Source organism: Crinia signifera, chromosome 3 (assembly GCF_055691185.1).
Source record: "Crinia signifera chromosome 3, ASM5569118v1, whole genome shotgun sequence".
Lineage (NCBI taxonomy): Eukaryota > Metazoa > Chordata > Amphibia > Anura > Myobatrachidae > Crinia > Crinia signifera.
This window is the reverse complement of record NC_139219.1, coordinates 274,785,842-274,811,473: the sequence shown is the minus strand read 5'-3', so window position 1 is coordinate 274,811,473 and position 25,632 is coordinate 274,785,842. Positions and strand designations below refer to the sequence as shown.

General features: G+C 37.7%; 1 protein-coding gene across 4 annotated transcripts in view; it reads left to right on the top strand.

Moving 5' to 3' along the window:
• PAX3 (paired box 3) overlaps positions 1-25,632 on the top strand; it is a 65,143-nt gene that overhangs the window by 26,225 nt on the left and 13,286 nt on the right. For all 4 annotated transcript variants that reach the window (XM_083178072.1, XM_083178070.1, XM_083178071.1 and 1 more), the window contains exon 5: positions 22,712-22,920. In XM_083178072.1, coding sequence (XP_083034198.1) covers positions 22,712-22,920 — 209 coding nt within the window. The remainder of the gene's footprint in view (positions 1-22,711; positions 22,921-25,632) is intronic.

The following is a 25,632-nucleotide window of genomic DNA, read 5'->3' as shown; positions in this document are numbered from 1 at the left end:
CTATTTGTATACCACATGTATATGGGAAATCCTGTATCTGGGTTGGATGAAACAGGAACGTCGGTTGTTTAGGAAACAATTTGTTCCCGTAAATTCAGAAAATGATCAGCGATCATTTCATTCCCTCCAGCAGTAAACTATCTCCAGTTAGATATTGTTTTTTATGAGTAGACATCCATTGTACTGCTAAATGGCTAATTTCTGCTCTCTGGGGAAATTCAATCCGAAGCTGTAATAAAACAGACAGAGACAGATGATTGGTGGAACATCTTCTTAAAATCAGAAACAGCCATGTTGCATCAGGGAGAGCCAACACATGATAACATTAGTCAGCAATCCACGTGGTCTTATCCCTATTTACTATTGTCAGTATGCCTTCAAACACTGCAGTACCAACCATAATAGTCACTTGTATTTGGTCCAACAAAGTCGCTATTGGCAGCCAGTGTGTACAGGGCACGTGTGTGTCACGATACCAAGCTGCATGTGTCACAGTGTATCCAGAGGACTGTCCTGAATGGGGGCTGGGCCAGATGGGAAATTGGAAAAAAAATCTTTAAATAAGTTAAAGTATTGCAATAGTATTATAAAGGAAGTATCACAGCATTTTTAAAAACTTCCCTTGAAGTTCAAAACTTATTTTATTCACTAATGATTATGGTTTTACACAATACAATACTTTAATAATGGTGATTAAAAAACAAACAAAAAAAAATAGGGTTAATATGGAGTATTATTACAAGTTATTTATATAGTGCACAAATATTCCGCAGCGCTTTAAAGAGTATCTTTGAACATTCACATCAGTCCCTGCCCCAGGGGAGCTTACAATCTATATTCCCTATCAGATGCACACACACACGCACATTCATTGTAGGGTTATTTCTGTTGGGAGCCAAATAACCTACCAGTATATTTTTGTATTGTGGGAGGAAACCGGAGTACCTGGAGGAAAACCACACAAGCAAGGGGAGAATATACAAACTCTGCACAGTTAGGGACATGGTGGGAATCAAACTCATGACCTCAGTGCTGTAAGTCAGTAATGCTAACCATTAAACTGCGCTGCCCAAGTATGTCAAAGTACCGAGCAGCCTGTCCATCATTGTGCATCAATCAGCATCAATTAAAGTTACGCCAAAAAAAAGTTGTAGGCGGATGCACTCCAGGAATGCATCCGCCTACAACTTCTTTTTTGCATTTCTTTCTTGACTACTAACTTAAGTTGGTTAGGATGGCACCCCCGCTACTGAAATAATTGTATAGTGGCATGTTACCCTTCATAGCATCGGGTACTAATACAGTTGTGTGCAGATTACAAAAGCCCTTCTTTGTGTATCTCAATTAAAGTTTCCCAGGTATTTTGCGATTTCAGTAAAGCGTCGGCATGCTAGCAGAGTACAGTCAATATAAAAAAAAAATGCACTATATGTGTGGTGTTTGCATGTTCTCCCTGTGCCTGCATGAGATTTCTGAGGGTGCTTGTGATGGTGCAAATGTTGCCTTTGTGTCTGTAGCATTTAATTATACTGCACCTAGAAATTGTGCAAAATACATTCCATTAAAATTACAGGTTAAGACCCTACCTCCTCTACAAATATGGAAATATTGCAGTGAGAACAGGGCTGGTCCTACCAAGGAAAGCCTCCTAAATGTTCCCTCTCCACCCCTTTGTATCATTAAAATAAATGTGACTTGCAATAAGAAAAAAGAAATCTTGTTTTTGTAATTATGCACCTAATCCGTATTTAGCAAGGAATGCTTTAATCTACCCATCTCCTCCCCACGGGCACTGAGAACTATTGCACTCTCGCAGATGTTGCCATCTTATCCTACAAATCATATAGAGCTGAGTAGTGCATTTGCCCAAAAGTACACATATGACTTCCCTGTTGGATCGCACTTGTGCACATCGGTAAATAATCAATATTCTATTAAATCTATTTCAAATTAGATTTCTGAAAATGATATTCAGTTTGCTATACAAGACCATACATCCTGTGATTTTGTCTTCCAATTGTTACACAATAGGCTGCAAATCACAGCCAATGTGGACACTCGCACAAATAACTCCACCAGAGTAATGGAACTTCTAAATAGGGGCAAAATGATATATATGTAATTCTTCATTAATCCATATATGTGACAGGGACTATTGTTATTTAAAGAGTTGGTGAACATTTTATCCCTGCACAATTATACTCTGCTGTGGCTAAATCCTGCATGAAACCAGAGAACATTCTTTATAGAGTCTTTGCTAGTCTGGTTTAGCCAACATTCCTTCCTGTTTGTAGCTGCACATGACCTTCCACAGCCAGGAAATTGTCAGTGCTAAGGCCAGCAGTCAAAAGGAAATTTTATATGTAAAAAAAAAAAAAAAAAAATTGAAAATGATATGTTCTGAACAATGGAAAAACGTGGTAAAATAGTAAACATATAAATATTGTTTTCTGGCAGAAGAAGAGAGTTAGATGGAGAATATGGAAAGGAGAAATGTTGGGGAGGGGAAGCAGTAGCTATAGGAAGGCAGAGGTGAGCATATGCACACTGATTTGTACTTATTAAATAACAAAAGTCTGTTTCTTTATCATGTATCATTCAGTTAATAAAAATTAGCTACAATAACAGCCTCAGTTTAAAAACCTCTCAAATGCTGAAGGATTTGCTTTCACAATGGACATGAATACTGTTCAGAAATACAAACAGTCAAAGGATAACTTTAGGTCTGAAAGGGAAACCTGGAGTGGCTAATTGAATAAGCCTGGGTCCCCTTAATATGTCATGGTGAGTGCAGTCAACGTATCATAATTAGGCTTACAGAGAGCCATTCCAACAATCTGCTTCAATTCTCCTGAACCATTGTCCACAACTCGGCAAATAGCCAGGGGACAAAGGGGATTCAAGTGCTGACAAAACATGAAAGAGGAAAAAGATTTAGCTGCTTTTATCAAAGAAACTGAGAAGGACTTTGTTTGTGTAAATAACGCAGAGTAACTGGACGGCCTTGTATTTAAGCAATGCTGTTTTCATTACAATTAATTCTTGACATGCTGGAAGAGGTCCAAAGGATGGAGTTCTACCACAACTTTCATTTGCAAATTAAAAACAGTTGGGCAAATGAAAACCTGTATTAAAGGACTTAACCCATTCTTGGGTGGGTTGCAGAAACCTTATGTATAGTACCACAGCTAATGAGTTACTGTTGAAAGGTATACTTGAAACTAAAATAACAAACTACTGGCTACAGCTCATTGTTCTCCATGGTGCAGACAATAATTTTACACCTTCTGAGTAAACGTAGACTGATAACAAGGAAAGATTAGTTTTCTGAATGGCACGATTTACTGGTTGGGCAGCCACGGGAAACCGACTGGTGATGTCACAGGTGACATCATGGACATGGAATGTAGGAGCGTCTAGTTCTCGGCAATTTACCAAGTACATGAAGTTTACAGAACATTAAATATGCTACATGTCCTAAATGCAGAGAGAGAAGATCTGGCCCCAAATATTATGTGACACAGTGCCTTAGCAGGCCACTCAAATGAACCACAAATGGGCACAACATACAGACATTAAGGCCAGAAGACAGAATTACTCACACCAATATTTATTTGTTCATCTAGTACCACCTGTCTATCTGGAGCTTATTTAAATTCAAGCTGTTTACTAGGGTTCAAATTAAAATAATTATTGGGCCAACAAGGTCCATTTGTAGCTCTAGAGCAGAAGTTCCCAAGTCAGTCCTCAAGGCACACCAATAGTACAGCTTTGAGGGTTAACCAGGCTTGAGGACAGACGATTAAGTCAAAACAACTGATGTACTAATTAAGTCACCTGTGCTCAAGTTTAGTTATCCTTAAAACCTGTTAATGTGACTTTAGGACTGTGGTTGGGAACCAATACTCTGTAATTATTCCTATCATATTTTTTGTATAATTTATTATTATTATTATTATTATTATTATTATTATTATTATTATTATTATCCTGAATTCTTAAGGCATCACAAGAGTTCCACAGCGCATAACAAAGTACATAAGCATTGAGAAAAACAGCGAAACAGGAAAACAATGACTTACAGTACAAGACAAGTATATTCTATTTAAGCATTGCTACTTCACACTGTTATAACACTCAAATAAGCAGCAGGGAGACAGAAACCAAGAGTAAGGTGCCATTATAGGGAGTATGGAGTAGGTGATAGTATAAGTAATGAAAGGCAAAATCACAGGAGGAAAGAGGACCCTGCTCGTGGGAGCTTCCATTCTAAAGGGGGAGGGGCAGACATACATGGGCAACCCAGATGGTTGCCCTGCTCAAACTCAAACACCACAGGTAAGTATCACAACTAGTTTGCTTAGATTTTATATACAGTAGTGGCTTTATTAAGATATGTGTGTAAAGGACAATTCAGCAATTTTACATTATTTTGGAGATTTTTCTGAACGGGCATAAAATGCTCATCTTCAAAACAGACTATTCCATGGCTAAAGATACACATTGGAAACAGAACAGAACTCCCCACTCAGAGATTAGATGGGGACAGAACTAAAGAAAACAAATCCTGGATTATAATTAGACTTATTTATTAAGCCAATGATTTACAAATTATTTTTTGTTGCTAAATCACTGGTTCCAAGAATAACATAAATTTGTAAAAAAAAAAAAAATTTTACAACATTAAAATAAAGTTAAATGTTATTCTATTGAAAAACGTATTCACATACAAATTCTGGGTCATACATTTGCATGTTGATTGTGATTGGTGTTTCACAGTAACACTCAAAGTTTCAGTCTACAAAGGGAAAACTTTCAGTCTGTGAGTTGCCTTTCTCTACATTCCAAATGGGCCATTGAAACTAGGACGCTGTGCATTTTTATGACTGTTTAATGTAGTCCCTAAGTCAAATAAGCATTATGGTGCTGAATAAAACAAGTCTGTGTTTTTATAGCTGTTGCTCAGTGGTCGGGGGACTTTCAGATTAGTGCTATGCAGTTCTAGCAGACCCCAAAGTCCAGTTCTACAGCGCCTCTTTTTTTATTTTTTGCCTTAGTTTGTAGTTCTAGCGAGTTGCAGTAAAACTGTCTGCCAATCTTTCAAAGTTGCAAAAAACATTTATTTACTAGACATTCAGTCCAGATCAAACAGACACAGTGAAAAAGCACAACGTTTTACACTGAATAGAGCCTTTTGCATTTGATAAAAGCCTATTCAGCCAGGAACCTTGTCCTTATTGTCTGTGTGAGCTCTGAAGTTGAGTGAATCAATGGTTGTCGCAGTGCTCCTTTAGCTGAGAACTTTGGTAGGTATGCACTGCTATTTTTTATTGAATTTAGAAAAGAATGGATCTCAATCCCATTCTCAAGATATTGAAATGTATCATTTACACTTTGTTCCATTATTAGAGTTCACATATTATCCATTTTTTACATTTTTGTTGGCAAAGTGGTTAAAAGTCACCAAACTCTCATGACATCAATCCAGAAAACGATATATATCTATTATTATTTTCTTAAATATTAGAGAACCGTTTTCAAACACACCGTTCCTGCCCCAGTAATTTATAAAGTTCACTTTTCCTATGCAAGTGCACATGCAAGAGCCAATGCAAGGCCAGTTAAATTGCATGTATATACTGTGTATATATATATATATATATATATATATATATATATAAGATCTTGAGGACAGCACTCCATTAGTGCAATAAAAGGGTACCTTCCGACCTAGAGATCCTGTAGGGACATCCAGCATACATGTGTTCCACCGGCGGCACTCCCAAATAATCGACACACGGTCAAAAGCAAATGCTTTTGACCGTGTGTCGATTATTTGGGATTGCCGCCGGTGGAACACACACATATATATATATATATATATATATATATATATATATATGTAGATATATAATATTTAGCTTATCTTGCAACATACAATTGTGTGGTATGGATTGAACCCTTTTATAATATAAAGCTGAAGTTCTTGCACTTAAGTTGTGAATGATTGTTTGAGAAACGCGTTGGGTTTTCATCCAGATATTGCAATAGATCATTGTAAATCATTCCATGCTGGCATCATTAAATGAGGACCATGTGCGTCTGTTCAGTATGACAGTGCCTTTGCTGGAGAACTTAAATTGACTTAAATGGCAATTATCTATTTAAAGGACAAACTTTTTCAAATGATGGCTCCCTAGGCTATCAGAATTTTCTTTCACACCACCCCTAGGCCAAAAGATTCTCACTTATAAATTTAGAATTTTTTTTTTTTAAATTAAGTAAATTGTTTTTATACGTCATCCTTAGGTTCAATTATGTGGTGAGCGACAGGATTTGCTTCTGTTTGTCCACATATTTTATGATTGGCAGCCACAAGCACTGGATTCACTTTTTTTTCATTGACCATATATATAATTTGATTTGGTCCCGGACCACCAATCCAAGGCACCCCTGCAAGTGAACAGAGGTACCACTGGGTGACAAAGCACAAAGTTTGGGAACAACTGCGTTACACAGTCCCACAGTTGAAAATATTTTTACTTGTGAAAGAGGGATTATTAGTATCTCTGATGTATATTTGTTAAAGTAACTGGTTCCAAGTTTCCCTGAATTTATGTCCTGGTCCACAGAACCCCTCACCTGAGATTGTTGGTGTTAAATAATGCTTTCACACCTGCAAAAGTGCAAATAGTTAATTGTGGTTTTAAATCATTATAAAACGTAATGAGAACCAGCTATGGGATAGGATTGGGGTGCAAAACTTGGTCAAATGTATTCAGTTTTCCACCACCAAAGTGAGTATATCTGTTAAAGTCGTATTACTCCAACGCTCATAGCCTTCCGGTTGCAGAAGAGTTAACGACAGTGACTTAAACAGGTTAGGTCATTATATACACAAAGCAAAGAGCTTAAATGTCTTTTGTCAATACTTACTTGCAGTCTGAAAGAAGTAACAAGAAGTCACCTGGCCAAGTGTGACACACAGACAAATTTAACTGACAGCTTTGTTAAGTGTTATGTAACCCTAGCCTATTGCTCAGGCTGGAGAGCAGATAGGTGTTGTATAACTTCTCAGGTGTTTGCAGGTGGTGGGTTTGGTTGGTACATGTCGGGTGGTTCATTACATTCAATTGTGATTCTGTGTAAAACACCCATTGGTAATTGTTTGAAGAAGCTGTGGTATAATAAATCTGGCAGTATTTCATTCTAACAAAAAGTTGAGTTTAGATATGTGAGGTTTCTGTATATCTACAAGCTGGAGAAATCCTGAATCATGTAATCTGCTCCTAAAGGGCCCTTGGGGCACGTCTTATTCGCCTTGTTGAGTTCACACATCATTTGGGCCTGATTTGAAATTTTGAAGCCCCATAGTTCTAATTTTCCTATGTAAAGTTCAGTGGTGTATTTGAAGAATGGGCATCTGGCTTCCTATGAATATTTGTTTATCTTTGCCTGTGGTGTTCCTTTTGTTGCAAAGTTTAAAAAGCCCCATGAGTTAATTAAAACAACAAACTAGCACAAGTGAGTAAAATTCAGCCTTTCAAAAAATTGTTATAATTGTCAGGATCATTACGCGATGAAAAGAGGAAATGAATGTATTCATCCACATATACTAGTGTAAAAGAATGTCATCTTTTATTTTAGTATGCTTATTGTTGCTGGGCACGTGACATTTTTTAATTACATACATGACCTTTTCAAATGCCAGGCTTAATGTGGATTTCATGCCACAGAATACACTACTGCAGTGTTTGAACTCCTTTAAAATGTATAAGGAAGCATGCCATCTATCAGACCGGATTTACTTTGTGTGCCCCAGCGGCCAATAGTTCTGTGCTGCCTTGTATCACCCTGACCCCTATGGCACAGTAGACCATGGGTCTGACTGCTTGCCAGGTGTATACAACAATCTACTTTTCTTTTCTGTACTTAAGATCCATCAAGGGACAATCTGAGCCCAGATGGGTCTGGTTACACTTTTTGGTTCTTTCGAACTTTTGCTAAGAATCCTAATAATATTTGTTAAGTATTGTTAGCAAGGATGGCTTAGTGGTTCCCATTACATCCTCTCAGTGCTGAGGTCATGAGTTCAATTTCTGACTTCTGTGTGGAGTTTTTATGTTTTCCCCATGATAGTGTGAGTTACCTCTTGTTATGAATAATGGAAAAACATCTATCCTCTTTTTTCATATCAGATTTATTTTTAATTAACTGTTTATTATATTTGACGTGCAGTACTGTGATGCAAAAATTACCCCTTACAGCACTGAGGTTTTGGTCCGACTCAGTTATCAGGCCCTATGTGCAGGCTATGTAAATAAAAGTCAATAAACTATAGATGCAGGGAAATCTACATTGTGGTATATTATAATTTTTGGTACTTATGTATTAGCAGGGCGCCCGGCTGCGCTACGCTGACAACGTACCTTAGGCTACGTTGTCAGTGTAGCCATTGCCGGGCGCCCTGCTAATATGTGACTTACTAACTTAGGTGGCCAGCGGAGGGGGGAGATCCTGGCGGGCTGAAGGGCGGGCGGCGGGGCTTCAGCGGCAGGTGGCGGAGGGGGGAGATCCCGGCAGCACCAGATGGACGCGTCCTGGGCTGGCAGCAATGTACGTAATTCAGTGTACTGCCACTGGGGGAGCATCACAAAGGTTTTCCCTGCTCCCCCTGTGGCACTACACTAATTGCTGGGGACTGTCATGGCGGACGCAAGTGTGGGGAGCCGAGGGAAAGCTGGTTTGAGTAAGTAACATAGTTTACGTAGCCAGCATGGTGGTGTATTGGTATTCTCAATACACCACTACGCAAACTACGTAATGGGCGCCCTGATAATACATAAGTACCTAATTTTTATTAATCTGTGACAAAATAATGACAAAAATAACTGAAAACGATTAAAATGCATTCCCCATATATTTATAATAACTTATATTGCATATTTACTATTTTACATAGAAAAAAATTATTACATTAAAATAAATAATATGAACATACATTTAAGCAAATATGTGTCAACTAAAGAAAATATATTAAATAGGAAAATTTATTGTTACTTAATTAAAATAAATGCATGTGAAATACAGTATGCTTTATGCTTGATTTGTTCCTTGGAAAAGGGATCTCCACTCACTATAAAGAAAACTTTGCTTTTCTAAATTGTAAAATACATTTTTAATCCTTTTATTATGTTTAACAAGGATTAAACAATACAAAAGGGTTTTCAATACACACATTTTGTAAGTTAGTTAGTCAATTGAGACTGACTGGGAATTTGTATAACGACTTAGAAAACATAGAGGCAATGCACCATCGGGGAATTAAAACATCTACTGAGAGATTTCAATGCTCATTCTTCACCCATGGACAGGAAATAAAAACAAGAAAAATAATAAAAAACTTAACAGTCCGGCATGAGAAATGTGGAATATTCAAAACTATACTTCAATGGCAAAAAAAAGTCCAGCTGACTTTTTGATTGTTTTAGGTTGTTTATTTTGTTTGTGCTGTTTGTCATTTTTTCTCACTTATATCCATGTTTACTCTTGTTTGTTTGAACTGATCATCTCTTAAGTAAAAAGTTAATTTCTTTTTTTTCCCCTTGGTTCGGCCGGCCTTCAAAAAGCCTTGTCTTCAATAAAGCCTTTAACAGTGGTGGTCGTTGAAGCATTAAAACGTGCTTATCTGCAAGTGAATGCCGTGGCTTTGTTTCAGTAAGGCCTCTTCTCTTTTGCCACTCGCATTGTGACCCTTTGGTATCAATTCAAGGGCCAATTAAAGAATGCACCCATCTTTGAAGTGAAGTATTGAGGGCGCGGAGAGGGATGAACCTGGCTCTCTGATGGACTGTGCTCATTCAGCATGCCTTTTCAAGGCAGTTTTGAGAGGCTCAAAGAGAATGAGGCAGGGGAAGGTCAAGTAGAAAAAAAGTGCCAAAGAAACAGCCCCTATTTGTTCGGAGTATTAGCCGAGCAAACTGCAAATAGCAACAAAATGAAATTGTTAATGGAGCAGCCAGACACAGACTTGTCAATCATGTAGTGTGAACAACGCTAGGCGCACCATGGCCCTATTCTGCAGCAGTAGCTAATTGTCTTGGGAAAACCACAAACTGGAATGAATTGTTTGTTTCTACTTCTCTTAGAAAAGGTGATACATACACATCGCTCTTTAATAGTGACGTTATCTGCAGTATGTGGTTTAAACATGAAAATATAATTTTATATTGGGAGTAAATTCATTGTTTGAAGTCTTATTTAGAGTTTCACTTCACTGAGTTCATTCAATAAATATGTTTACTTATTAACATTAATAATTAAGTTCATAATTAATATTCCAATAATCTTTAAAGATAATAACTCAGCTCTTACTTAGTTTTGGAACTGTGTGATTGGAATTAACATAAGCAGGACATATATACTATATATATGTAACTAACTGCAGTGGGCATAGCAACTTTTATACAGCAACTTTTATACACACCTGTAGGAAGTCAAGTAAAGTAGTCAATTTATCTTCCCCCGGATGGTTTAGTAAAAGACTTAGTTCACATAACTGAAAAAAAATATCCTATGGTTGGGTCATAATATGTTGAGCATCCTGAAACATTTTCCTTTGTCCCCAGCTTACATATTTACTGTAACAAAGGCATTTGTGTTTTTGTGAAGCAGCAATTCTACGTATTTAAGTGTGACTTAGTTCAATAGAAACATAACAGTAAGCAGATCAGATGTCATGCAGCCTATGTTCATAACAAATGAAATGAAAATAGCACAATTTTTCTGTAGAACTGGTTGTATATATATTTGTGAAGCGTAGTCAGTCTATGTTTTAGAATGTACCTGTGGTACTTACTTTATTAGCACACACTACTTAAAGAAAGTTGTATGCTGTATAGTAAAACAAACGAAATAAATTTTAATAATGTTTTATTTCCTGGTATATTTAACGATAACTAGAGCATGATTGTTATTACTCTTTTAGATTTAAGCAAGATCATACTGCATGAATTCCATGTATTTTTACCCTATGTGGAATAATTTTATACTGTACAGGCAATAATGGTCTACTTATAATATAGCATAGATAAGTTATTGGGTTATTATTATTGCTGCAATGGTAACTGAGAAAAAAGGATTTCAAAATATGTAAGCCATTCAATTAAAGGGCCATTAAAGAGGTGAAATATAAGTTCACCTAATATGAAAACTCTAGGTGGTAATAAATATATGGTTAGCTAGGTGGTAATAAATATACATATCAAACATATCTGACTATTCACATCATCACATAAGTTGAATTAAAATTAATTTGTAATCTTTTTGTTTACTATACTGAAAGTTTTGTTTTATACCAAGTCCATGCAAATATATTTCAATAAAGTCAATAGAAGTGAAGTTTGTGCATAGTAAATAATATTATAACCATTGAAACCCTTATTGAATAAAGCACTCTGAAAATTATTATACAAATAATACATGACAGATTATAGAAAATTATTCTATACAAAGAGACAATTAAAATTTTGCTTCTAATACAGCTAATTTGGAATAATTCTTATATGAAGACTGTATTTAGCTGTAACTCTTCCTCAATATTAAATGTTTTTTTTCCCCGGTTGATGCCATCTGCGTTTGACGTGCGCAGGCATAGAAAATGCATTATACTCTTGGCGTTGTATAGCAGAATTAGTTAATGTGTTATTCAATGAGAGCAAAGGAATTCTGCCAAAGGGAGGTCAGAGGTTCTTATAGCCAAGCTAAAGGGCATTGGGAGATGTATATTAAATGCATGTCAGCTTGTGGATTGAGAAAGTAATGCAGTAGTCTATTAAAAGAGACAAGGCTTCCTGAGATGCCTGATCACTGAGCTCAGGGTCAAAGTTTATCTTTGGGTCAGTAACATATTCCTAGTCCAATTGTTTTGCTGTGTAAGATGTCCTGAAATAGACTCTCACTGAATGACTTTCAAAACAAAATAGTTTCAGTTATAAATGGAAGAAAATAATGTGTTCTTTATTAAAGGCAACTTCTAAAGTGTAATGGTATTAATGGGTTTAATAATAATAATAATAATTATTATTATTATATATTTATAAGCCACCCTAATCAATGGGGAGATATCACTCTCATTATATACATTTCTATCACAATCACAGACTCCTCATTTAACACACTGCATAGAAAATGATCTGCTGGTGATGCCTCTAGTGTACCAGATAGAAAATGCAGTTAGTGAAGGGTTATGTTGTATCACATATATTTCCCAATTAATTATTTATTTATTTATTTATTTATGTATTATTATTTACTAATTTTATGTGTATGAAAGACTTTAGAATTCTACATTTCTAATTTATTTACCATTAGGAATTTATATTCAAATGTAAATGCCTTTGAAGTCACTGCATTACTGATTTAGTATGGGCAATGCAATTTTGGTGATCATTGTGCTTTATCATATAGTGAGCCTTTCAGAGGCTACAATGATAAATAATAGTCACATTACTTTTAATTAGCTGCAGATATTAAAGACAATTTTTCCTCAGGGCCATCTTAAAGTATGGCCTCACTGGGCAGCTGCCAAGGGCACAGCAGGGGTAAGCTGGGCCAATCATGCTGCCATATTTCGATACCTGGCTCCCGGGCTGCAGTCAGACAGTGAATGGTTGTGAGCATGTTTATTGGTGGATAGCTGGAGCTATGCACCAGAGTGTTCACAGCCATTCACTGTAAGGAAGAATGTGGAGAGATGGTGTGGGAGGAGATAGCTTATTCTAAAAAAAATATTCTTGTGAATTCTTGTGTATGGGCTCCAGTGCATTGCTTTGTGCAGGGACTGGTTTGCCTCACTCTTGATTAAAATGTTTAATAAAGTAATACAACTTTTACTGCACATGTAAGCAAACTGGAGGTGCATTTCTTTTGCTTCTGGTCCTGCTTCTGCCTCTTTACATGTTATGAAAGAAAGAAATGCTCACCACATCGGTGCAGTTGCTGCTCTAATACTAGGTGCAATAAACAACAAACTAGATCACCCAAATCATTTATAAAGTGCAGCTAATCAAGTCTGTCTGTGATGGAATCTGAATGAGTCTACATTGTTTACTTTCAGCAGTCTCAGAAATGAACCCTATTATTGCTTAAGCCCAACATCATTGTATGGGGAAACCTATATTTATTATTTTATATATTGTGGGAGATTTATCACATTTACTAAATAGCAACTACCCTATTTGTCCTCTTTAGAAGGTTTATACGTCTTACCAATTATATCATTTACATGGAGAGTACTTAGCAAAAATGAAGATTTCTTTATTACATTTTAATTGGCTGGACTCAAATATTAATATGGTTTGCGTTACAATGAAATGATCAAGTAACTTTCAATTTTACGATCAAATGCCTAACATGTTATAAACAGTGTGATAAATAGAGGAATTGGACCAGTCAGAGGGAAACGGCTGGATTATTACCTAGAACTAAATTTTGGTTACTCTAGAGATTTACACTCTCTCGGTAGTATGCTGACACTATATAAATACAATACACTTAAGGGTTCTACCTTATATATAATATATAATAAACAGAGTCTGACTTTTGTGTAACCTGTACTTCCTTAATATACCAGGGGGTTAAGCAGAATTGTCATCAATTGCATTAAATAGTTTGAGGATGCCCTGGTACTTGTTAGACGGTGTTTGGGGGCAGCTGTACGATTTGCCTTCTTAGTCAAGTAATTTCTTTTAACAAAATGTTAAGCACAGATGGGGCTGTGGCTGTCAGTTCCCCATTATTGTCTGCGCAGCTGTTGGGCCTCAATGCACTGTTTTATGTATTCAGACAGTTACTTAACGGAGACTCTCTGAAAGCCTGGGCCAGCCTCTAATCGCCAAATAAAATGGCCATTTGTCTCCTCTTCCTATTGTTTTGTTTTGGTAACACATGTCACAAGCTCAATTACCCAGTTCATTAACAGCTCCCACTGGACATGATGATGGGGGAGTCTTGATAAGGTGGCTGGTTGTGCCATATAGTGAATAATATACTCTTCCTACAACTGTAAACAAAAGTTTGGGGTGGACCTGAAATTTAATGAGCTAAAAGTATCACTTCATTCTGTTCCCTCATCCATTCCAGTTGTGTATCTTTTACAACCTGTCTAGCACACTCAAAAAACAACAAAAAAACAAAGAAAAAAAAACAAAGCATAAAATTAACATAAAACAAATAAAAAGGAAAAGAAAAACAAAAAAAGTATAAAGTTACGAAATTAAAATTTCTGTTATTCACAAGATTGTAAATATAATAAAACCTGCTGAACAGTGGTATAAAATGTGGCATAAAATAATAAATATGGATGCCTGTAGGTTTTATAGTTTGTAGCTCAGGTCTAAACAGAAATGTTACTGCTTTGCCCTGTTTAAATTAATCCCTGTGTGCAGTAGTAAGATTTTCCTTCTTCTTGTGACTTCCTAACTAGTTAACAAATATCATCAGCTCATTAAGTACATATATGTAACAATGCTGGATTTTCCCAATTTCATGGCCTTTTTCAGTGAAATAATATTTTCACGGCTGCCGATTTCCATGAAATTTGTCGCCACCGTGAAAAATAGACAGAACTATGGTTATTTGTGTGGACAGGATCAATGGGGTTTTCCTAGATCACTGTGCTCCCTGCAGACACTTGCAGCACTGTTCTACAGTCTCGAGAAACATGAAGAGAATTTAACGTCCTACTAGAGGAAAGCTCTGTAAGGATTTCCTTTCAGAGGTAGGGTTAATACACAGTATTTGCTGTATAAAGTATATTTATGTAGAATATTTCTATAGCTAGGATGAGATAGAGATTGTGGTGCTATTTGTATGTATGACACTGCAAACCAGTAGCCACAATCATTTTTATATTTCAGATTTTTGAACATCTCGGATAACGGATTTCTGGAATATGACATTACCCTTTTCTGTAAATATTAATTTATAGAAACATAGAATTAGTATAAGTATTAAGGTGAAAATCACTCCGAAACAGCAGGTGCCATATGTTTTAAGTATCCTGCAATTCAAAAAATAAATAGAACGGTAAATATTAAGATATCGCCTGTGTTAGGCAGACTTAACCTGCAGAAACGCTGCCCCCTATTATTTTCAATGGTGACTGCAATTTCTATCAATTTACAAAGCTTAGCTGTGCAGATCTTGACCGCGTTGTAACCCTATTGTAACCGAGAGGAGAAAGTCCCAGGCAGACTTTATGCTTCCCCTCTCCACTACCGCAAAATGTTTCTACCATTGCGCAATTCCACAGTGATAGTGACATCCAGTCTCTTCACTTACTATACTAGAAAGAGTTTTTTGCTAACCCCCCCCCCCCCCCCATAAAATGTATTTGTTATCACCAATAGTGGCACAAGAAATGATATGTATCAGGGTCCCATAGTCACCAGCAATAAATTGTACAACCTAATCTTTCCTGTTAAGCTTTGTCATGTAGACCAAGAACCATTGTAATAGTTTATACTCTGCAAAAAAGTCAAAGAAATGTTTCACAACATTCCACAAAATGCAATTTTTTTTTTGCAATTGTGTGTTGTACAAAAAGTTGCCTGTCCCTAATGCCATCTGGATATATATGCAAACATTTAAAATAGATTTTTGACAGGTCCCCCAAAAAATGGCTGTTAAATCACAGTGATCAATGATGTTCTATTTATTGCTTTTAATTAATTATATATATACATTGTTGTGTAGATAGAAAACTGTATCAGAAAGAATATTGTGCACCGGGATCTTAAATCTACAGAATGTTTGATCTAGATTATTCATGTCTCACCAATAATAAAAAAAAAAGAGAGATTAAGAACCCTTTAAACACAGACACGATTAGAAAAAAAAACCCATTGTGTGTAAAATGCAGATTTGCAGCGACAATGATGATGTACATGTTGCTTCAAGTGCACAGAATGCTTGTACTTTTGTGGAATACAGGGTGGGGTTACAACTCCAGGTGCTAAATGATCTAGAGTAGAGGGTCTTGGATTAACCCCTACTGTGAGCTCATTTCACACCCTCCTCTTCAGCCTCCCCCACATCATCCCAAAAAAAAAAAAAAAGAAACCTTCCACCCCCCCTTTTTCTACTCCAGCTTTCTTTGTGTATCTTACTCCCTGCCAGGCAGGTGTCACAGGCCTGAATGCTGGTATAGACTCTGTTAATGGATACCACAGATGGAGCGTGGAAATTGGTAGAAAAGGCCCCAGCCACAGGCCATTTCTCGGGGGCCCCAACAAAGACAAACCAAGTAGGTCAACAAAAAAATCCCAAAAGATCACAAAGGCTGGGTGTCACTTACTCCGGGCCAGCCAGAGGAGTAATGTCCTGTGAGACATAAGTTGTTGTATCTGAATTCTGACACTTCATCTCTAGACATGGTTTCTGGTGTAACTCCTCCTGATTTATAGAATTGGGCTGCAGCACTATACTGTGGCTTCTGCACTGTACAATGGAAATTGTTAAAAGCTGAATGACTCTCCACCGCCTCTGGCATATTTTATTATCAGCGCAAACGTCACGTTCGTGTAACAAATAAGACGAAGGGCTCTCAAATACAATAATATATTTCGAGTTATATAGACACCTGTAGATGACACCTAATTCAGTTGAATGACGGTCCCTAGTTCCTGGGCACAATATCATCTTTTGAAGATGCATCACTGAGCTTTTCTCATTGATGATTTAGCTTTTCATTGCAATGGAGGTGCTGGGCTGCCACCAGGTTGCCCCACACTGAGAACAGATGCTGTGCCCATGCGTTTGGCATCTGTTCATACGTCTCTCTGTTATACAGCGCAGCGGTGAGACTGGGTGTTCCTGCTCCATCACAATCCCCCGTCCCCTGCTGGACACTGTGAATGGGATGGAAAGACAGTCCCTGAAAAGTTGGACTATCTTACCGAAAGCAGGATATTTGGGACATGTATTCTTTAACACCTTCCGTCCTCAAGGAAAATGAACAGTCCAGGTTTTGAGGATGTTGATGTTTGAGCACAGGTGGTTCAATCAATATAACTGAGGTACTATTCAGTCACCTGTGCTCAAGTACAGATATTCTTAAAATTTGGATCCAGTGCCGTATCTATAATAGGCGCAAGGTGTGTAGAGCAAATGGGGGTCCACACTGCATACCCTGCACCCATTTAATGAATACTAGCACTTGCCTGTGGCTTTGCTCGCGTGGATGTCGGAACCCCAACTTTCAGTGTGCATATGGTTATCCTCTACTGCTCCTGAGATGATCAAGATCATAGATATCTCAGTTTCTTTCTAGGCCGTAAACCATGCAATAGTGAGGAAGCAAATGTTTTCAATGTTTGTTTCTCAGTCGCTTTGTTTCATTGTCACTATGTAATCAATATGCTATTAATAATATGTCCTGTACAAATGAATCTCAAAGCAAGGAGCAAAAATCACTGCTTCCCAGGACAAGTATTGTGCACAGCATGTGCAATAACGACATCATTATCACAGCAGTCTGCTGAAATCCACCAGGGCAAATGCGTGCAACTCTGTTCTAGAGAATGTCTTCCACATATTGCCAAACAAGCATAGGCCTATCCATAATGGGGCCCACACAGTACACCCTGCATCTATTTCAGATACTTACCGATACGTCAGTGCTGCAGGTATTAATGGGAACATGGTGCAGGCTCCATGTTTTTGGAGGATCTGTTCAGAAACACAACTGGCAAGTGCCAGAGTTTACTGCAGAAAAAGATGGAGAAAGAAAAGGGGGACCTAAACAGAGGCTGCACACGGCCTTCCCCTTCCTTCATCCCCCTGTACAGACATGTGACCATAGATAATTAAGTAATTGGAGTGTTCTGGTAAATACCAGAACAGAGGATGCTTCCAATAATTCATTTTGTATTACAATAATTGAATATAAATGAGGAGATAAACCAAAAACTCTGAATAGAACACGTGTAGAGGTTGACCATAGCAACCAATCTGATATTGCTTTATGGAATGTACTAGAACTAGATATACGATTGCTAGAATCTTATTGGTTGAAATGGGCAACATCTCTACTTACTCTTTTACAAAGATTGACCAATCTTCCCCAAAGTAACAAATTGCAACTACAAGCAAATGCCAAGTATTTCACAAACACACTTCAGTTGTCTCCAACCATATACCTGGAAGTAACAGAACGTTATCCTCAATGTGTCAACAACTACTTCATACCCTCCAACATGACCCATTCCATTAGGTACAAAATGCTCTGTTCCTGGACTTCCCTGCCAGTGGCAGTTACAGATGTGAGCCTGCAGCACAGTCCAATATTCAAAAAGGGGAGCCACACCAGCTGCCATCCCAAACATCACTGAGAGTTGATGTGACCCCCCTCTTTGAATATTGGACTGTGCTGTGGGCTCACATCTGTAACTGTCACTGGCAGGAAAGTCCAGGAACAGAGCATTTTGTACCTAATGGGATTGGTCATGTTGGAGGGTATGCTACTTGTTACAACAAAGTCTCCCCCTCCCAGGTTGGTTAGGTACGAATGATAAAGGCACCAAAGTGTATTGGAAGCATTCCCTGATTCTGTGGGTATCCAGATCACTTTCACAGCCAAAATAAGTTGTTTATTTACTAATTCTTAAAAAGCTTCATTATACTAGTAATTCATAATAAGCTTAAAACTCTGCGTACAGGTTAATGCAGGGAAAAAGAGAAACTGCAGGTGCACCCTGTAAGTACTAACCACTGCTAATTAGTCATTTCAAATAAAATTGAGGCTCTTAGTATAATTTTGCCCAAAATTGTGAACCCAATAACAGTGACCAGGGGACCTCAACTGGTGGTGGGTCTCTAACACTAAGGTTCAAGTAACAGCGATGCCACCTGGTCATGGTTGGTGGTCCCAAATGTTTGGCCAAAGGTATGCTAAGCGCTTCAATTTTACTCTGTTATCTTACAGAATTTATCATAATATTCTAATCATTTTTTTATTTACAGTGTCTTATATAGCGCAGCATATTCCGTTGTTCTTTACAATAGGAAACAACAGTGATAAAACAAACTGACATAGAGGTAGGAAGGCCCTGCTCGCAAGCTTAGAAAGGTCACCTGCATTTTCAAAATTTTTCTGTGTGGAACTACAAGTCTCAGCATGGTAGCACCCCTCATTATCTTTAGAGTTAGGGTGTGCAGTCCAAGGCCCGCATAGGGGCTTGTTTTGTGCATAGGGCAAATTGACATCTACAATGAAAACAAGAGGTTTATGGTAATGACATATAAGATTATAAATCTTATACGCCATCTTCATGTGATCAGGTTCCTCTAACCACTGTATCTGTATCTCCTAGTCTCATGGTGTGTACACACGGGTACAATCAGCATGAGATTTTGACTATATAGTCAAAATAGTCTCGGGATCGCATGCAGATTGTATGCAGATCGCACAGGTTTTTTACCTTGCGCTCCCGATGCGCGCTCCCGTGGCAGCACAAATCGAAACCCAGGTAGACAGGGCAGCAATGACTATATAGTGCAAATCTAATGCTGATTGTATGAATTGTATGTAAATAGTACAGAGTTAGCAAAGATAAAAAAGGGGCAGACTAGATGGGCCAAATGGTTCTGATCTGCTGTCAAATTCTATGTTTCTATGTTTCTATTGCATAGCACTCGAATCTTAAGTCGAATAGCAAGGGAATCTCACCGTATACACACCATCAGTGTATTGCTGCTACAACATTAATAAATATTATTAATAAATAATGAAATAAATAAATAAAAGTAAATGATGAGTTTGTTTTTATAAAAGGCCAGATGCGCTGCAAAAAGTGATAAAGTGGACAGTGATAAACAACCAATCAGCTCCCACCTGTAATTTTTCAAACACAGCCTGTAACATGGCAGTTAGGAGCTGGTTGGCTGGTGGTTAATCACTTTCCATTTTAACACTTTTCAAGCTTAGTACATCTGGCCCATACAATGCTAATAAAGGAATAGATGCAGTGGATGTTGCAGAATCCTAAGTATAATGGGCATACAGCAGCAACATGTGCAGTGAAGAGAGTAAGGTCACACGTGGAGCTGTATGCAGTGGCGTAAGTTTGTCCCAGTTGCCCGGAGGCAAGATGAATATTGGTGCCCCCCCCCCACACACACATAACGTTATTCAAAATATATATAGTCTGTTATGAAATATATATTATACACTGTATATACATATATATATATATATATATACAGTGTATATGTATATATATATATGTATATACAGAGAGAGAGAGAGAGAGAGAGAGAACAGAACACATATATATTTCAGAACTCAGCCACAGAAGTGATTTTGATGGCTTTCAATTAATGGATTTAAACTGGCAGTGGTGGAGAAGTGCCCCCTTGAGAGCAGGAGCCCGGCGGCAGATGACTCCGTTGCCTCCCAGAGTTCTGCCTCTGGCTGTATGTGCATCAGAAGATGCACCTGGTTCAGAATCTGCACCTAGTTTTCTATTAGTCATTATTATCATGTATTTGCACCTGTCCCATTTAATTTGCAAATATGTCTCCTAATCTTCATATGCAGTATACGCTTCTGTGACCAGCTGCATGGGCGTTATACACCCTTACGGAGATTTGCCCTGTCACACCCCAGTTCCTCCTGTTCGGCTCTTTGTGTAAATACGTTCCCAACATTTTGCAATCTACATTTTTACATTTATGTTCAATACAGTATATGTAAGTGCACAGACCTCTGGACCGGATGTAGTAAGCCTTGAAAATTGATAAAATGGAGAGTGATAAACAACCAGCCAATCAGCTGCTACCTGCCATGTCACAGGCTGTGTTTGAAAAATAACAGGTAGGAGCTGATTGGTTGGTGGCTTATCACTCTCCATTTTATCACTTTCCAAGGCTGAGTACATCTCTGACTTTGTTTACAAGATATGGTAAACCAACTGGCCTATACCAAGTTATACAATGTAAATGTAATAATCTATAATTCAACACAGTTTTGTAGTCTGGTCTTTTTATTTTGTGAGAAATATGCAGATTTTTAAGTATAATCATATTTTAATATTATTGATTGGTTGTGTGGTTTTCCATGAACCAATCAATTTTTATATATTTTTTACTATGCAGTTGAACCTTTTAAATAGATTTCATAATAAAAATGGTTTGCCCCCAAGATAGTCCATCAGAGATTTACATCCATTTATTTGGATTCTGACATACACTATAGAAAGTACGCATTCCCGGTAAATGTTTTCTCATCAGGATCTCCTTGAGAATAGGGATTTTGTTAACAATGAGATCAAGGACAGAAAAGGTATCTGAGACCAGCCTGGCTGGATTACAAGTCCTGTCTTTTGCGGATAAGTGGCAGCCTCAGCCTGGCTGTGAAGTTTAATTAAAAGGGGTTTCAGAATTAGTCTGCTCCATGTCCCATAGCACTTGTGACCTAGGCTGCAGCCTGAGGAGATATTTATGTGCACAGCACTGCAGCCCAGTGTCATAAGACATTGGTCACATGAGTTTCTATAATTGAAGGCATCCCCGCCAGGGTAAGAATAGATAGCTATAAGCCTAAAACCAAATTGAAAGGAGAGAAAGAACTCATTCTATGATAAAAGGGATTCTATACCCCATAAAGAGCACTCTGATCAGACTTAGCACAATGACAATTTAAACAACAATAATAATATATTTTTTCATAATTTGGCCCATTATAGAATGAGGCAGTTTTATTAGTTCTACTTAGTGTATTATGATTAGTTTTTGTTATTTCAGCTATTTTGGTAGAATTAATCTATGTTTTGTATTGCTTTATATAATCCAATGATTTGAGAAAACGGTCCCTTGTAAGCAGTGATGTAGTCCATCCAGTTAGGGTCCGGGCACATTAGATTGATGAATTACTGCTCTGTGTACATAGGAATATGCGCAGGCCAAATTTTATCTCCGGGGCCTATTTAAAAGCACAAAGCCAGATACTATGATCTTATATTTTGTCCATTGGGCTTAACTACAAAGTTCCTGTTTGTTTTTTATATCTGTGCATAAGTACGATCCAGTTTGTAGTTTCCCATGGTCTGGAAGAAACAAACGTGATAGATGACAGTCTTTTATCTTACAACATGTTATCATCCGAGAAAAGGACATAAAGGGCCTCAGTGGTGTTTGATTGAGAAGAGGTCTTTCTTGGCAATCTTCTCAACCGAAATAACCAGAAATTTAGACTACAGCAATGTAAACATGTTTGGGATAGGCATATGAATATCCTTACAAAGAACTGAGGGTCAAATAGTGATTGGGTTACAAATATAATAATGGAAAGTGTAGATCAGGAAAGCCTCCAACTGTTGTGAAACTACAAGTCCCACCATGCCTTGCCACAGTTTTGCTATTAGGGAATGTTAAAACAATGGCAAGGCATGCTGGGATGTCTAGTTCTACAACAGCTGGAGGGCCACAGTTTGGACATGCCTGGTGTAGATGGTCCAAGTGGTTCTCATCTGCTGTCAAATTATATATTGCTGTCTAACCATGTAACAATGTTCATCACTGGGAAAAAGATTTTATTGGTGACCTTTTTTGGATTCTGTGGAACTATCATTCTTTATCAGTGTTACATTTTTATAGCTGGACAGAGCTACGTATATTTCCAGTTCCCAATAGTGTCCTCTGTTTCCTTCAGCTCCCTCATCGCCACAGTCTGAAGAAGGTTCCGATATTGACTCCGAACCAGACCTCCCGCTGAAGAGGAAACAACGTAGAAGCAGAACCACCTTTACCGCTGAGCAGCTAGAGGAACTAGAGCGAGCATTCGAGAGAACTCACTACCCAGACATTTACACTCGAGAGGAACTAGCCCAAAGAGCAAAGCTCACTGAGGCACGAGTACAGGTACGAGATATACATCTTCCTATGCTGTCCAGTTCCACACAGAATTATTTGGTATCAATTCAAATGAATTCTACCACTTTGTGTGCAATGCAGTAGAAACAGTCACATTGCATAGTACTTCTGCATCTGTATAAATAGAAATATATATAGAAATGTATATGTGAGAAAATGCATTAATAATTCTAAAGCATCTTTTCATTTTGTCCATAGTCATGTTTGGTCCAATTTGTAATAAACTAGCAGTCTTGGCCAACCTATGGCTCTCCAGCTGTTGTTAAACTACACATCCCAGCAAGCCCCGACAAAGTTTTAGCATTCATTAACAGCAAAACTGTGGAAAGACCTGCTGGGAGTTCATGTTTCAAAGCGGCTGCAGAGCCACAGTTTGGCCAGGAATGTAATTTAGGATATATTCCGGTTTCTGAGGGGCATAATTACAACAACATTTATCACATTTACACTGCTGGGACACGGGCTCCCATAACAGCCTGTTCCGGTGAAGAGCTGGAAGCAAAGTGACAGCTACTGCTATTACTTTGCTGCCAGGTTACAGACCCGGCAAGCCGAGTGCTGACTTGGCCAGAAAAGGTATCCAAAAGATCTTTTTTCCCATAAATATGCGGTAATGTAAAAATGCCCATATGGTCATAGATTGATTGCAATTGAAAATGGAGGGCTGCCCTTCCTACATCTTCAAGATGCTTAATTTTTGTGGGCAGTTTTCAGGGGAATTCCCGCAAATGACTTAAAAAAAATATGTCCCTGGATGAGAAATGGGGACTAGATGTTTCTAAGGTGTACAGGATGTTCGTATGCTCGTACATACGTGCGTACATAAGTGCGTACATCTTCATACCCCCATGGCAACCCATGATTGCACATGTTAGTTAATAGAATAAGTATAAAACAAGGCAAGACAAAATGGGGGCCAAAACCTCATCATGTTAACAGAAGTAATAAACATTGTTGTGTTTCGAAAAAAAAAACATTTATTTTTGTAAGTTGATGACCCTTACCAGGCAATTGTAGGAGCCTTTTGCAGCTGTTATAATGTGTCTTTAACCCTCTGACTTCACAACATTCCTTATGGCTTCCTCAGATCCCTAGGGACTCATAACCTGTCACACTATTACCATGATCTACAGCCTAACAAATTCCCCTGAACATCTAACATATGGGTCTTTACTGAGCTCAGCATGAAGCTGCATATCACTGTCAGTCAGGACCCCTTTGCTGCTGAAGAGGTGCACAGGACCTCACATTACCGCAGCAGTAAAGCGGTTAAACTGATGTGGAGTCTGGGAGACCTTTTTGATTTTTCTAGTTGACGCTTTTTATTAAAGGGACGACGGCATCCTCCTGAGACCACTCAATTGGATTTTTTCTTTCTTTAATAACCCTACAAACTGCCAACAGTGTTTTACCCACATTGCTAAAAGCATAGGGTCAAATCAAATACAGGACCATAGATAGATAAGTCAACAACGCAAAGTTTAATTTGACTGATGAGGAATCACAAAAAAATTTAATAGTATAGTCCTTAATTAGTCAATTTTAATTCCTATCATGTAAATCCACATTATTTTGCAGTGCTTATTTCAGGGACTAATGAAGAAACTCTCAGTGATCATGAAACAGGAACTATTTACAATTTACTGTATGGATCTCTTAGGATTACAGTGTTCTAGAGACCCAGGTAGTTAAGGTGTATAAACACTGGGTGATATTTTTAAATAATAATATGTATGATAATGACCAGTCAAAACAGTATTTTCGTACATATCATCTAGTGTGTACTCACTGAATCCTTAGGTATCAACACCTTCATGAGTTATTAGTGATGTCCATGTCATCTCATGTAGTTCAAGATGAGGATATCGTCAATGACAGCACTGACAATATTGTTTGTAAAATCGCTAAGTGAGTTTGCAGTATTTTGTTTGTCAGGGAGTTCATGGGAAATTCTGAGCAACATCGTATTGCTTGCAGTGTCTTCTAGTGTGTACTGTGCTTTATGGTGGCTGGTCAGAACACTAACCACTAAACTATTTGTCCTTGCACAAGACTTTTCGTTGTAGGGTACAACCATCGTTGTACCCCAGAGGAAGCTGACCCTTTATTTTCACTGTTGATGAAATCCCCAAATGCACATGAAGGATTTTTGATAGTGATGTCATCTCCATGGTTCTAATTTAAGAATTACTATGTTAAATGATACTAGAAATAGCACATGCTTGTTCCCTTGCAAGCGAATAAAATCATTTATAAATTGGTCACATTTCCATGGATACTTTTTTGTTTTTCTTTCATTTTATTATACAACTTTGCAATTTCTATTTTCTCTGTATTTCCTTATCCTTTTGCAGCCCAATTTTTTTTGCAAACCAAACAGTCTGGTTTAAATGTTGAAATTAATTGTATTTTTTATTTTATTCAAAAATGGTCTACATTAAATGTTAAACGATGTGAATGTTTTGAATTTAATGTGGCTCATCATTGGATCTACTAATAGCGCTAGTGCTGTTGAGCTTGACTAGACGTTGGACCCGAAAGGGTTAAAGAGTCCCTATAGCCTACATACATTTTGTGTACAGATCTTGTATTCATGAATAGAAAGTCTATAGATTATATAGGCATTATTGACATCATAGAGGTACGGGTGTATCTGGGATGTCACTGGTTCTTAGTGAATTGTTACGATTAATGTTAGTC